The following is a 13,624-nucleotide window of genomic DNA, read 5'->3' as shown; positions in this document are numbered from 1 at the left end:
GTGCTGGCTTTTCATAGGTAGTAGCACTAGTAAGAGGAAGAAATACTTCATTAGCTTCACCAATGAAGTCAAGCTTCTTCATCCACAAGTTTATGGTTTTTGGATGTCAAGTTTCGATCCTTGGATCGTTTCAATTTCCTTTTCCCTGAGGCTTTGGCGGAAATGGATCCTGTGGGAGAGACTCATGTTGAAGAATTCGGTTTCCTTTTCCAAACTCCCCATTTCGGTCATTCAATTTGTAAAGGAACTAAGATCAGAAATTGGCTCTCAATATGAATTTGGGCATTTGCTTCAATTAATTTTTTTTGATGTGGCCTATCATTAGGATCCGTATCCACTAGCATGTCATTTGAGGAGTCAGCATTTATCTCAATTAATGGCTCCTTCCCTTTCCGGTATTAGTACCAAGATTTGAATTTGAGCTGCTTCCCTTATCAGTTAGAATAACTTCAATGGGAGTATTCTCAGCCTATGTCGGAGACAATTCTGCCAAACTAGACTCCTTATCTTTACTTACCAAACATATTTCCGGATGAATCCCACTATTGTCAGTATGAGTTGTAATTTGTTTGTATTAATCCCAGTATTGTAAGTCCTTGTAATCTTATTTTAAAAAAGAAAGAGTGACCCAATATTGACTAAAATTCAGAATAGCAGTAACTGCAAATGGATCTTGATTTTTGGGACTCCAAATTACCAAATAAAATTGGGTTTCAAAACTAATACCATAAGCTTAAACTCTCTTGGTGGACATAAATAATTTGTGTGATATTTTACCATTTGTTTTATCATTTACCTTGACTTTTATAAGATTACATAAAAAGTTCTGTGATATGCCATGTTTTTTAGTAGATTTCACGAGATTTTTATATATAGAGTTCACGCATATTAAATCTATTGTAGATGATGACACTGATATATATCTAAAATTTCAAAATTACAAATCCAATGTGTCCCGTCAAGGATCACGTTAGTCATTTTGAAGTAATCATTAACCTGCTGTAACATGAAAAAGCAATCATTTTTCTTTCACTGACCAAATTTTAACAATATGTTATTAAACTCGGATTGGATGGCGACTCAACTAAACTATTGGGTTGGGGTCAACTAGTCGGATAGGTCAGACCGTTCTCAAAAATCCACTAACGTCAGCATGATATCATAATTATTTTATATTTTTATAAGTTTCAGTAATATTGATATCATAATTATTATATTTGATCAATCATAGAAAATGTTCCAAAAATATTAGACTTGCAATCAAATATACATCTAATAATTATATATAAAAAAATGTAAGTTCACAGCTAAAATATGTCCATTCACTAAAACTACTTGTAAAACTAAATTAAAACAAATTAATGCAAGTTGGAATCACTTATTCTAAATTGATAAAATCATAGGGACGAAAACATGTTGATTTAGAAATCATTCAAGAAAACAAGTAATTTTGGTACTTACACTAAGTGGGTGACGTTTCTTATTCCTATTAATAAATGAATGTGTTACAATTTCAGTAACTTAAATTATGTTTGGAAAAAATAAGAAAGAAAAATTTGAGAACCGGATCAACCCGTTGAATCGAGTTACTAATTTAATCGAATTTTTACGATTTTGATTGATTTTTGACCAAAACAATTTTATGCTACAAATCATCTCGAAAAGAAGACCGGTTCATGATCGAAGCAGTCGGTCCGATCCGGTCCGGATCTAATAACACTGATTTTTAATAACAACAATGATCGTTAGATTAACACACAATACTGTAGATAACAATCGTAAGACGAGTTTGATGCTGAACAGCAGCGTTTTGTGCCATCTCCAAGCTTATTGAGACAGCCACATAACCAAGTACCTCAAACCTGTACTTAACAACATCAAATTCGAGCACTAATTGTTAAAATTCCAGCTGCAAAAGGGGCCTCAAGGCCTTTTGAAGAAAACTTCTGATGCGGAGAAAGGTACACTTTCAACTCAAAAATTGAATAACAAGCAGGAATCTTCTCTTCCCACAAAAAGGAAGGGGATTGTAGTCTTGTATGGTACAAATATTCCACAGTAACAAGAAGTGGCCCAGAACGTCAAAACTTTCTGGCCATGAAAAATCCAATGTTAAATCATTATAATCATCATGATACAAAGATAACTACTGGCTAAACCATATCGCTATAGCCACATGCACCATAAACATCAGAACAAGAAATGGTAGTGATTGTTACAAGGGAAATGTCAAGGGGACCACCATTCAGTCAGGCGCTGAAAACACAAATTCTTGCAAAAGATGTCCCGGATCAATACCTGTCAGGGGCAACAACATTTGGAGCATGGCAAACAATAATATGTGATGGCAAGATCAACCCCAAGATCAGCTAAAAGATCCTACAGTCCCATCACACTCACTTATAAGCATTGTTGATCAAGCACCTTAGCACTAGCTGGAACTGACTGGAGAAGCACAGGAAGTCATCCAGGGATCAACTTTGGATACAATGTAACATCCATGCTCAGAGTCTACGGGAAGTTGATGATGTCTTCTTACTTGGTGCATATGCAAATTTACTGAGATCCATGTTGCTGGACGACCTTTACATAAGAGGTAAGACTAGGTCAATCCAAAAACTCGGATTGGCTAGAAATTACACCATAAACCAATGCTATGGTTACCTGGTTCTACATGTGTTCTTTACATCTTTAAGGGGTGCGCGGAGACCACTTGCACGAGAACCATTTGACGTGAATTTAAATGATGATATGACTGAGGCAAATTTTTCCATTGACTTCTCTGCTATATCAGAATAATGTCCTAAGTGAGAGATATTACACCCAAATTTTCCTTCTTGAGCGTTTGTGTCTCTAGTTGTGTCACCAACCATGGAAGTATCATCACCTGACACAGATAAACAAATTATGTCTCTACTAAAATGTCCTCTTCTCTAGATTGCTACAAAGTAATCATACACCTTTGTGCAATTGGAAAAGTAAATTTACATTTATAGAACAGATAGTCCCAGTCCTAAATCTTTCAAACTATTTGATAATACCAGTGCAATAGAACCAGTTACTACAGTTGAAAGTTCTATCACAAGATTCCATCTTTCAAAAAATTGCAGACTAGCCGAATAATCGTTTTAAGTTATGTACATATGGAGTTCTTCCAGGAAAAAAGAAAGACCCAACAAGGCCACAGAGTTTATCATCCCTGATCAACTATAAAAGAATTGTTTGAATGCCAAATAAGGCACTGATTGGGTTGCTATTGATAATTTGTGTTTATGTTAATGCTTCAACAAGTTGGTGGCCTAGCTCTTATCCTGGTCATAATTATTGGCATCAAGATGGCTAACAACCAAAGAACAAACATGGTGTACAAGACAAGCATTGTAAAAATACCTTAAAAGCACATTTACTGTCCATCTTTAGACAAGTACATGATGTGATATTGTCCTAAGCCAAGATAAACCACATAGAATTCTATCTAAAAGCTTGGACTAAGAAGACCATAATAGCCCAAATTTGTTTATCAGAAATTAAAAGTGTCCTTACTAGTAGCTTGGTGTTGAACAATTTTGGGCAATGGTCAAGACTCCCAATTACTAGAGCTACAATACATGCCTGAGGTGTTAAACCCCTGATCAGTTGGTAGGGAGACGTAAGTACATGTTTGCAAACTATGAAGTCTGGGATGCCCCTGAAGAAGGAAGACATCAAATCCCCTTTAGCCTTAATGGACATCGATCTTTGTGGAAACTGTTGGTCATTTAATACCCTTTTGACATGCTCAAGAATATCCTAATAAAACCTAAAATTAGAAACTTGTTAGGTACTAAGTAATCATTTAGGAGCCTTCGATGAACTTGCTAGACTGCTAACAATTTACTGAGAATTATCTAAAGCAGAGAAAGTTTCAATTAATAAAACACAGCACAAGGTATGCTCCATTGATACATGTTATGGGACAGAAACTATATGGCCAGTATACACAACAGCTTCATCTCAGCATGTGGTCAGGAAAATTCCAACATGAATATGAATCTTACAAATTAGTAGTGATTAGTATTAAACTTTCTTTTTTGGTATGCTTATCAGAAAAAAACAAATTGTATATGCTTCTATATTAACCTAAAATTAAAAAATTTTCAACAACCTAAGCATTTTTATCCCATGCATTATCTCAAAAGTGGTGTAATATCTTTAGCTGCTCATCCACTTCATATCTACCCTCATATCAATTTCACTCCTAAAAGAAGCATTCCTTCACATAACAACAAAAAATGTTGTTAAAGAGTTGTTTTCCCAGACCCACAATAATAATTCTATACGTCCAAACTTTTTCTAGATATCAAACTTCCGTCTGAACAATGTAAGTAAAGCCTATATTCCCTATTAGCCTTTCCTATTAAAGTATGTCAAATCAACCGTAAAATCCACAAACTTTCAACTGTCCTGCAACTATACAGATGCAACCTGGTATTTTCTTCAGTCGAAAGAGTAAAGGTTTGTCTATAATGAAGTAAAACCAATGAACTGAACCTATTAACAAATTCATCGACATCCCTTGTGTTACCAAAGTCTACCAGTGTCTACAGATGAGACCAGAGGTAACAAGCCATAGGATGAAATGTATCTGGTCCATTTAGTCCAAAGAAAGTGGAACCCATTGTCACATGCACTTCTAATCAGGATGAGTGAGCCAGATTCAAAGGTCATTACATCTATTCCAACACCCAAGAGTAGGTTGCTGACAGGGCCGTAAACAGTCTACAAGAACTAATATGGCAGTATATTAACATAGCAGCAGAGTGGAAGAGCCTAACAAACAAACATGTTGCCAAATCTTGTGCATTTGAAGAAAAAAGTTAATGGAAGGACAAACAGATATCAGTAGCAAACACACAGAACAAGATGGGAAAAAGAAGTGAATTCTAAATAACTTTAGTACTGCTGCCAAATCTTGTGCATTTGAAGAAAAAAAATAATGCAACCACGAATAGATACAGTAACTAACACACAGAAAAAGATGGGAAAAAGAAGTCATTAAATTACTTTAGTACCGTTTTAGTAGCTCCATATGAAGCTTTTTGCAATTGAAATGAAGTATACCAGTACACGCTATTTAAGACTTGCTAAATGAGATAGTCCAAAAATCAAAATACAATTTGACTAATCAGAGTAGTCAATAATCTCAGTAACCTCATTATGCCCAAGTTTTTTAACCAGACAACAAAAGAAAATAATTTGCTGCAAAATAATGCATTTCAACCCAGAAAAAGAACCTACTGACAATTCAAGAAGACCAAGCTGAGATATATACATACTTTGCATTGGAACAGCTGGACCCTTCAGCATATCATTTCCCCTGGCATCTTCCTAAAATCATGCAAACCAAAAATATTAAAGCCGATTTTATTTCCTTTTTCTTTACTCAAAGAGAAGATTAGAACAAGACAAAGTAGTCAACCTAAAAGATCTGATATTGAGATCAAAATATTAATAAGGTACCATCTGAGTTTGAGTGAAAAGAACTTACTCTTGCATTTTCAATATTAGTGATCTTTCTTTTCTTTCTTGAATCTTCCAGAAAACTCTTAGTTAAAGAAATGTCAGGAATTGAATATTCATCTGTGTCAGTAGCTATCTGATCGTCTACCTTCAGCTTTTCATACTTGTTTAATGAACTATGCTGAAAACAGAAACTTCTCCCAGTTGCATTTCCCTGATCTGTGGTTGCTCTAACTTCAATCTCATCCAAGACATATATATTGTTATCATGAGGAGCATTAGATTCCTTGACTAATGGCTTTTCACTCTTGTCACATGGACCTCTTTCCCTTATGGATTTGTGTTTAAAATAAGAACTTCGAACAATCACATTTTTGCTCATTACGCTTATTTTTTTCTCACTGCTTTCTGAGCCAAGCATATTTGCACAACTGCCAGCAGGAATCCCACATTTATTACTAGCTGCTTCAGCTCTATCTTTCTTTTTAACCTGATTTGTTTCCTTCACATCCTTGTGCAGAAAATAGGAACTCCTCACAATCGTTTTTGTATTTTCTGTTCTCAATTTGCTCTGATTTTGGTCTGAGGTGCTTTCCTTATGCAATGCACTACAAGGTTTGCAGACTGAATGTTGTACCATAGCAGGTTGTGCTCCTTTGTCCTCTTGAGTGTCTTCTGATTCATCTACTCCTGTTTCATGTAGAACTTTCAGACATTACTTCATCTAACAGGAAGTTGAAGTGCTGAAAGGAGACACCTATACTTACCATGATGCCGTGATTCCAATAATTCAGAAGCCTTATTAGCGGCGGTACAGTCCACCTAAAGGTAGGTTCATACTCGCATTAAATAAGAGTTCAAATAGCTATATCAAAAGTGAAAAACAATTGAATCGATGTAGACACCAATTTACTTACTGACTCTGGCAACATTGTGGTCAATGTCATCAATCTTCGAGATTCAGCATCTGCTTCAATCGTCCTTGTCGTACTAAAAATTCCATTCTCTGGATTTGGACGCTTAAGCATAGGTGTAAGTCGTGGGGCTATATATTTCCTCTTTGCTTCAACAGAAGCAAAACCTTTATGTGTTAAGTCAAACAGAGACTATGATCAATAGGGTGGTAACATACTAGTAAATTTTTAAACAGGGAGAGCTTGATGTGATGAACAACATCCAAAATGAGTAAAAGAGAACTTGTTCCTGCAATTAGCATCCAAAATGGCAGGAGAAGTGACGTTCCCATGGAGGAAAATTAGTTATCACCAAAATCTCAAACTTAAACGAGGTATAAATTTACCAAAGGATTATGCCTTTTCCACATACCTGACTCTGCAAATGTTTTCAGAAGCATGGGCTTTTTAGGGATCTCTTCCAAGGAAGAGAAGGGAAATTTTAATTCTACACTGTAGGCCCATTAAGTGTGTAATGCATCACTAGTTTAGTATTCATAAATGTGGTGCAATGCTGCTAGTAAGTTTGAATGTAACAGATCATTCATAGACTCTACAGCACATATGAAAGAGGATGCATGACAACAAACTACTAGGAGATGCAAGTACTCTGGTACAAGCATTCAGGAGTTAGAAAATTTCATTGCTAACAATAATGAAGAATGTAAAGCTAAACAAAGGTGCAAAATGGATACAGAAATAGTTAGTCAGGAGATTCTTTTGTGCAGGCAGATCAAGCTTTTTACTTTCACCTTCAGGTTTGAAATTCTTTAGCTGGTAAGATTCATTGACTGCCAATTCGGCACCACCATGCTCATGCTGTCAATGAAAAGATGAAGAAAGCATCACAAAACTTAATCAGTTAACGAAAAAGTAAGCTGATAAGCAAACGTGCAAAAAGTCAATATTTATGAGAAAGTTCCAAAGTAAAGATTACCAATCTAGATTTGGAACATCTCTCATTATCAACAGAACCAAGTAATACTATTTGACTAGCAAGACTAATGAAAAATAAAAAGTGGTGAAGGGAGTACAAGTCTGATTATGAAATCAGATTTTTCAAACCATCTCCCTTCACTACAATCAAGGACATAGTGTCTAACATTTCGGAAGTCATAGTGGAGATCTCTCTTGTGAATCATCGTTCATAATTTGTTCAAATATTGTCACTAGCTACTAGTCAGGACTAGGCTAAGTACATACTGGAAAGGGAAGCAAGAATGTGAGGAAAATACCACCAACACTTTGATCATTCAAGGGTAAAACCCAGTTCAGAGGATTAGCCAAACAACAATTTGAAGTTTCAACCATAGATAAAATATGCTTACAACTAAAGTAAGCTCATAAACTAAAGTCTGATATTCTGCCAAGTACATTTAAGGTCTTATGACTTTTCCAGAAAGTACCAATGTGTTATCATGTTCAAATAGTCAATAGTTGGGAACAAGCACAGCCAACTTCAGATAATAAAAAAAAAATGCAAGAAACGTAGCTCCCACCATGCAAAACTTAACCTCAATAATAGACTACAACCTTGAGGCAAAGCAACAAAGAGAAAGTAAGCCATATGTGGTTTATGATATTTCCCATGTATCCGATGAGGGACAGCACTTTCAAGTCAAAAACAACATTAACCAGTAATGTAACTGCTACCCAGGCACATTAGTGACAGAGAAAATCATAGGGATCTTTCCAAGAAGGGACAAGGACAAGATGACCTCATTGTCCACATGGAAACATATTATAAGTAAGCAAAGCAGTAAGAACTTCATTTACTTATAAAATTAGGAAAACAAAAACTTCCTATAACTATATGTGAGGAAGCCAACCAGTTATCAAAAGAATCATCCATATACCTCAAATGGCATTTTTGTAAAAGGATCAATGTCACCTTTTGCTATCCCTTTAGCTACATCGTTAGAAATCGATGTGTCTGTGGTTAAGGTGTGACTCACCAAATATCAAAAGTAAATGAAATATAGAAATGTAAGATAGAGATATCTCAAGCACATAGACTTGATACTTGAGAAATACACAAGAAAGATAAAGATTATTCAAGGATATGGACCTAAGAAATCTAAACTGGCATCAAAACTATTTGGTGGCTCAGACAAATGTATTATCTCTTCAGTAAGAGGATCATAAACTCTTTGATGCTGGAAAGTTAGCATCGCCTTCCTGAAAGATTCTTCATAAAGAGGAGAAACCGCAGCACTATTATACTTCAAGTGCTTTAGTACCTGGGATAAGTAAAAAGAAAAGAAATTTTATTTAGTGCAAGCAACAGAAAATAGAGGACTAGCATATTTGCAAAGTTAAGACGCTTTGGCGCTTGCTTCCTGAAGTGAATAAAATACACTCTACTAAATGCTTGCTCTCCAACTAGCTTCAACAATGAGACTACCTTGTCGTAACTTTTGAACTTTTTCATCAGTGCATGAGCTTTCTTCAGACCCATTCCAGGCAAGGACTGCAGATAGTCACATCCACTCAATATGCACATCTCAAGAAGCATCTGCTTGGTAAACCCTATCAAATTTAAATCCTTGTTTTGTTGTAGCAGGGAAGTGCGAAATTCAACACCTTGTCCAAACTTGTCCATTTTATAGATGATCTGGATTTGGCAATGGATCAGACCACACATGTTAATCACATGATATCGTGGAAGGACACATTTTTTTTCATGTATCAAAATTAATCAAGCTCAATATAGAACAGATTGCATCAACTAGGGAATGTGTCTACACTCTGGGGAAGTCATATTTGGCAACATTAGCAACGAACTTACTCTGGGACAACCAAAGGCAATTAAATCTGAGTCCTCAGTTATAACCGCATCAACCTGTTTGCTGACTGCCAAAAAGGTCATTTGAGCATCTGCTTCATATGGAGCCACGACATAGCATACATTTTCCTGTTTCAAAACCTTTGGTACACAAACATTAGAAAGAAGCAGTAGTGAATGGGAAAGACATTAAGCACTACTTTGCCAAACCATGTGGTTTATTGTCACAAGAATGCACATCTCTACCTGAATTAGGTCATATGCAATTGAGGGTGAGATGTCAACAGCTTTTTGATAGCATTCATAAGCAGCAGCCGGATTACCATTCGATTCATGCTCAATGGCACGAGAAAGGTTTTCCCTTCTTGATCTGTGGTACAACATTGAACAAATCTCAACTTCATTTTCTGTTTTTGTTCTATCTTTGCTATGAACAAATACAGATTATGGCTTTTGCGCTGAACTAGTCAGTCTTAACCTTATCTTTTATCAGCTATTATCATTTTTTTTTGTCTGCATTCCATCCCTGTGCATGTTTCTGACATTGAGATACCCATGATGGACATATTTTTTCACTGACAAGCCTAATGAATCTCATGATGATGTGTAACAAACTCTTTTTCTATTAACTCTAAATACAAGAATAGAAATCAAGAAAAAAATAGTTTTATATTTTTGCTAACAACCACGTTGTTCTAAGTTGCCATAAGACAGCTATGTGTTATTCTCCTTCCAGGAGACAAAATGAAGGACAAGGTTCATCTACTTTAACAGAAACAACTGCTTACACCCATCAGTCAGATATATCAAGTATGAAATCTGTCTAGTAGAGTTTTCAAAAATTCATTATTCATCAGAAATACAATCAAGAAACTCTTTTTCCTATTTTCCTTAATTACGTTTTGAAGGAAAAAGCATAGTGCTCTTACAGGGGATGTTTTCATAGCTATTGTGAATAACAACTACTGGATAATATTAGATGTATTATCAAAATCATTACACAAGAAACTTTAAGTAACTGAGAAAGTTGATATATTGTTAATTGACCTAACATTTGTTCATAAATTGGAAAACTGCTTTACTGTTAGAGTTACAGTGTATAAACTTTTACCGTTACCCACATTAACATGGAGGAAACATCTTTTACTAGAGTTTAAATATATTAACACTAATTAATAAGTCAAAGTTCAAAAGATTCGAGCACTTGCACTTGAAATAAAACAACAGTGACAAACATACAATCAGTCAGCAGTAAACTAATTTTTTTTTTTTGCAAAGCATGTGATTTATATTGTAGAGTCCAACTTGTATAACAGGAGAATCTCGTATGTTGTTAAGTGGTCTTAACTTTATGAGGGCTTAAAGAAATTTAAAAAGATCTACAGAGACCTAGGTGGGTTGGTTCCTTCATCTGTTTAGCATTGATGAAGTGTAATGAAGACATCAGCCATCGCAAATGAAGCACAAGTATTTTCAAATGAACATACTTTCCAACATCTTACTAAATATAGCATTTTCCATTTTAAGTCAAGAAAAGAGCCCCGATAAAGAAAGACCAAAACTAACACATAAAACCCAGCTAGCCATGTCCAAGTCGGTAGCTTGGCTCTAAGTAATTAACTTCTCTGACTAGTGCACGATTGAAAAAGGAACACGTATTATACTGTGTTGAATGGTGAGGTTATAACATATAGAACAATGTGACAGTAAATTAGAAAAGGTACAAATATAACAAATAAATGCAGTTTTTTAACTGATCTTCAAAATGGAAATGCAACTACATAGGTACTGTATCTTCAACTGAAAGGAGGCAGGTAAGGCAATTTCTCCTTTTCATTAGTGGAGATTAGCATGGAGCGGAGGTAGAAGTGGAAGATTTGAGTAGGCATAAGGTTACATGAGGGGATGGGAGCATTTGAAAAGAAGAGAAGGTACAGAAATCACAGATGAGAAATGAGATCACATGCTCAGTGAAATTCCTTCAGGCATTCTCTGAAGATGACTTGATCAGTTATCATGCACCAAAAAACATTTACAGGTGAAAACATGGCTACACTAAATTTTTAGCCTTTATTTACAATGAGATATATCAGCAGTGCACTTGTACACATCTACACACTTATCCAAAACAATCTGCTTGCATCAATATTCTGTACCAGCACAAATGTCTTTTCGGCTGAACAGACAAAGCTCATGCAACTTTAATCATAATAAACTATATAACAGAAGCTGACAATTCTTCAAGATACAATACCTTGCACGCTTGTTCTCTTGCTCACTTTTCATCGGTAGAGGACCACCATCAAACACAAGTATGGGTTTCACACCATAATGTCGAAGCATATTCACTCTGTGCATGCAATACTCGATATGCCTGCAAATTTAACAGATACCTTCAGAGTTCTATTACCAATGGAAAAAAAAAAGTTCACTTTCTTGTTGTAGATTAAGTATGACAAACTACAGAATTTCCCAACACTTTTAAAAATGTAATTCAGGAAAAAGTGTAACAATTATGGTAGGGAAAATGGCTGCGAAAGATTTCTCCTCTCTAAACTATACAATGCTCCTGAATTCAATGTTTTCACCTGTACTTAGCAGTCCTAACTATATTACGTGAAGCACACAATTCATCTCTTTTTCCTTTTTCAATTCTTCAGTAATTACAGCTTCAATTCCAACTTGCCAATAAACAGATAAATTGCACAAATGGGCATTTCATCACGCATAAGAACTGCAAAAAATCATATATCAATCCAGACAAAAGAAATAAAAATCCCAAAACAGGGGTTTTTCACCATCTAAAAGCCCATTTAATTCACATTCAATTCGCATACCAATACAAAAATAATCAATTCAAGCCATTAATCAACAAGAAACATTAATAAGTTAGGAAAAAATGTAAGAAAAAGGCGCCCTTTTGTTGGCATTAGTCAAAAAACCAACAGCGACATTTTCATAAGCTAAAAATTTAATTTTTCCAAACCCTTTCAAGCCCTCAAAAGAACCCACAAAAGAAAAGAAAATGCATAAATAAATAAGCAAAATGATTGAACAATCATGTGTTCACATAGAAGACGAATACTTGGTGGTGGGCAGGCCTTTGCAGAGCTCTTTGCTGCAAGAAAGAGCCCCTTTGTGAAGCCATGAATAGGTGTCAACAGCAACGCAGCAGTCCTTCAAATCTTTTATATGTATTGGCATCATTATTGATTTCAAGAGGGGCAATAGGCCTTGGATACCCATTTCTTCTTCCCTCTTTTTGCTTATAATCTAGTTCAAGATTCTATTGTTGCTGCTGTTTTAGGGGTCCTGGAAATGGGGTTTGAGCTGAAATGAGATTTTAGGGCTCTATTCTTGGAGGACTAAGCAAGGGGCTTTGGGAGGAAGGGGGGTGATTGATGGGACGTTATGGAGGGAGGAGTGGCGGGAAATTTTTGTGGAAAATTTGAGCTCCCCTGGGGGGCAAAACGGGGAAATCAAAGTATAGTTGGGAGAAAAATGGATAGGGATAATTTCAGAAACCTCCCTTGAGGTTTCTAATAATTTCACTAGCCTCCCCTAAAGTTTATAAAATTATACATACCTCCTTTGAGGTTAAGGTTTTATTAAAAAAATTAGTCTAATTAAAAAAAATAACATTAAAAAAATACTTTAAGGAGAGATAAAACTTTTATTCCATAATTACCCAAAGGAAACATGTCAAACTCCTTACTCTTCATATTTTCTTATTCTATCACTTTTTTGCACCACGTTTTTAGTTCGATTTTTCTCCAATTAAACTTTTCACTTATTAGAATAATATAAGAGCAAAATTAAGTAGTTTCTACTCAAAATAAAGCTTAAATAATAGAGTTGGCTTGCAACTTATACATCAAAATATACTACAAATTTAACCCTATCACATGGGATTGCTTGGGATTATAATTTAGATTGACATTTCTTATGCCCATTTATACTCATAGCGTCAAAAAGGGACTATTCCTATAATTTATGACAAAAATAAATTCATTGGAAACCTAAAAACAAGCACCATTTTTAACACTAGTAATCTTTCTAATTTATCTTCTTAGCTTGCCTCCCCTTGAAGCATTTCACATTATTTATCATAAAATACTATTTTGTTTTTTGGTAAATGTCACCTAAAGATTTAGCATTTGTACAACCAATTCATATTACTGGTATGATCTAAATATGTTAGTGTAAAAAAATAAATTGTAAACTAATAGTGTATGAAAAACATATTCATCTATATATAGTACAATAAGAGTAAATTATAAACTATTTATGAATAATGAGTTGGGATGACCAGGGCAGTTGTTCATTTGCAATACATTTACACCAATAATTTACCATTGTAAATCGTTTTGTGGAAGACGTTAGGAAA

The 13,624-nt window shown here is 35.0% G+C and overlaps 1 protein-coding gene across 1 annotated transcript; it reads right to left on the bottom strand.

Moving 5' to 3' along the window:
• Window positions 1-1,956: 1,956 nt before the first annotated feature.
• LOC113783709 (exonuclease 1) lies at window positions 1,957-12,536 on the bottom strand. The gene is made up of 14 exons (XM_027329916.1): window positions 12,323-12,536; window positions 11,492-11,611; window positions 9,484-9,607; window positions 9,241-9,378; window positions 8,857-9,066; window positions 8,517-8,692; window positions 8,309-8,381; window positions 7,148-7,271; window positions 6,417-6,580; window positions 6,267-6,321; window positions 5,528-6,189; window positions 5,316-5,367; window positions 2,665-2,887; window positions 1,957-2,583 (listed from the first exon to the last, which is right to left on the bottom strand). Exons 1-14 carry the CDS (start codon window positions 12,481-12,483, stop codon window positions 2,505-2,507), a joined length of 2,361 nt encoding a protein of 786 aa, XP_027185717.1. The 5' UTR covers window positions 12,484-12,536; the 3' UTR covers window positions 1,957-2,504.
• Window positions 12,537-13,624: the final 1,088 nt, after the last annotated feature.

The sequence above is a fragment of the Coffea eugenioides genome, chromosome 9 (assembly GCF_003713205.1).
Source record: "Coffea eugenioides isolate CCC68of chromosome 9, Ceug_1.0, whole genome shotgun sequence".
NCBI classification, from domain to species: domain Eukaryota; kingdom Viridiplantae; phylum Streptophyta; class Magnoliopsida; order Gentianales; family Rubiaceae; genus Coffea; species Coffea eugenioides.
Note: the sequence above shows the minus strand (reverse complement) of the source record. Positions and strands in the feature narration are given on the sequence as shown.

What these genes read in the sequence shown, in the direction of transcription:
- LOC113783709 (XM_027329916.1), bottom strand. Translation starts at nt 12,483, where the DNA reads ATGGGTATCCAAGGCCTATTGCCCCTCTTGAAATCAATAATGATGCCA. An exon ending in CAAGAGAACAAGCGTGCAAG is followed by an intron (nt 9,608 to 11,491) that starts GTATTGTATCTT and finishes GTTGTACCACAG; the next exon opens with ATCAAGAAGGGAAAACCTTT. An exon ending in CCACAATGTTGCCAGAGTCA is followed by an intron (nt 6,322 to 6,416) that starts GTAAGTAAATTG and finishes ACCTACCTTTAG; the next exon opens with GTGGACTGTACCGCCGCTAA.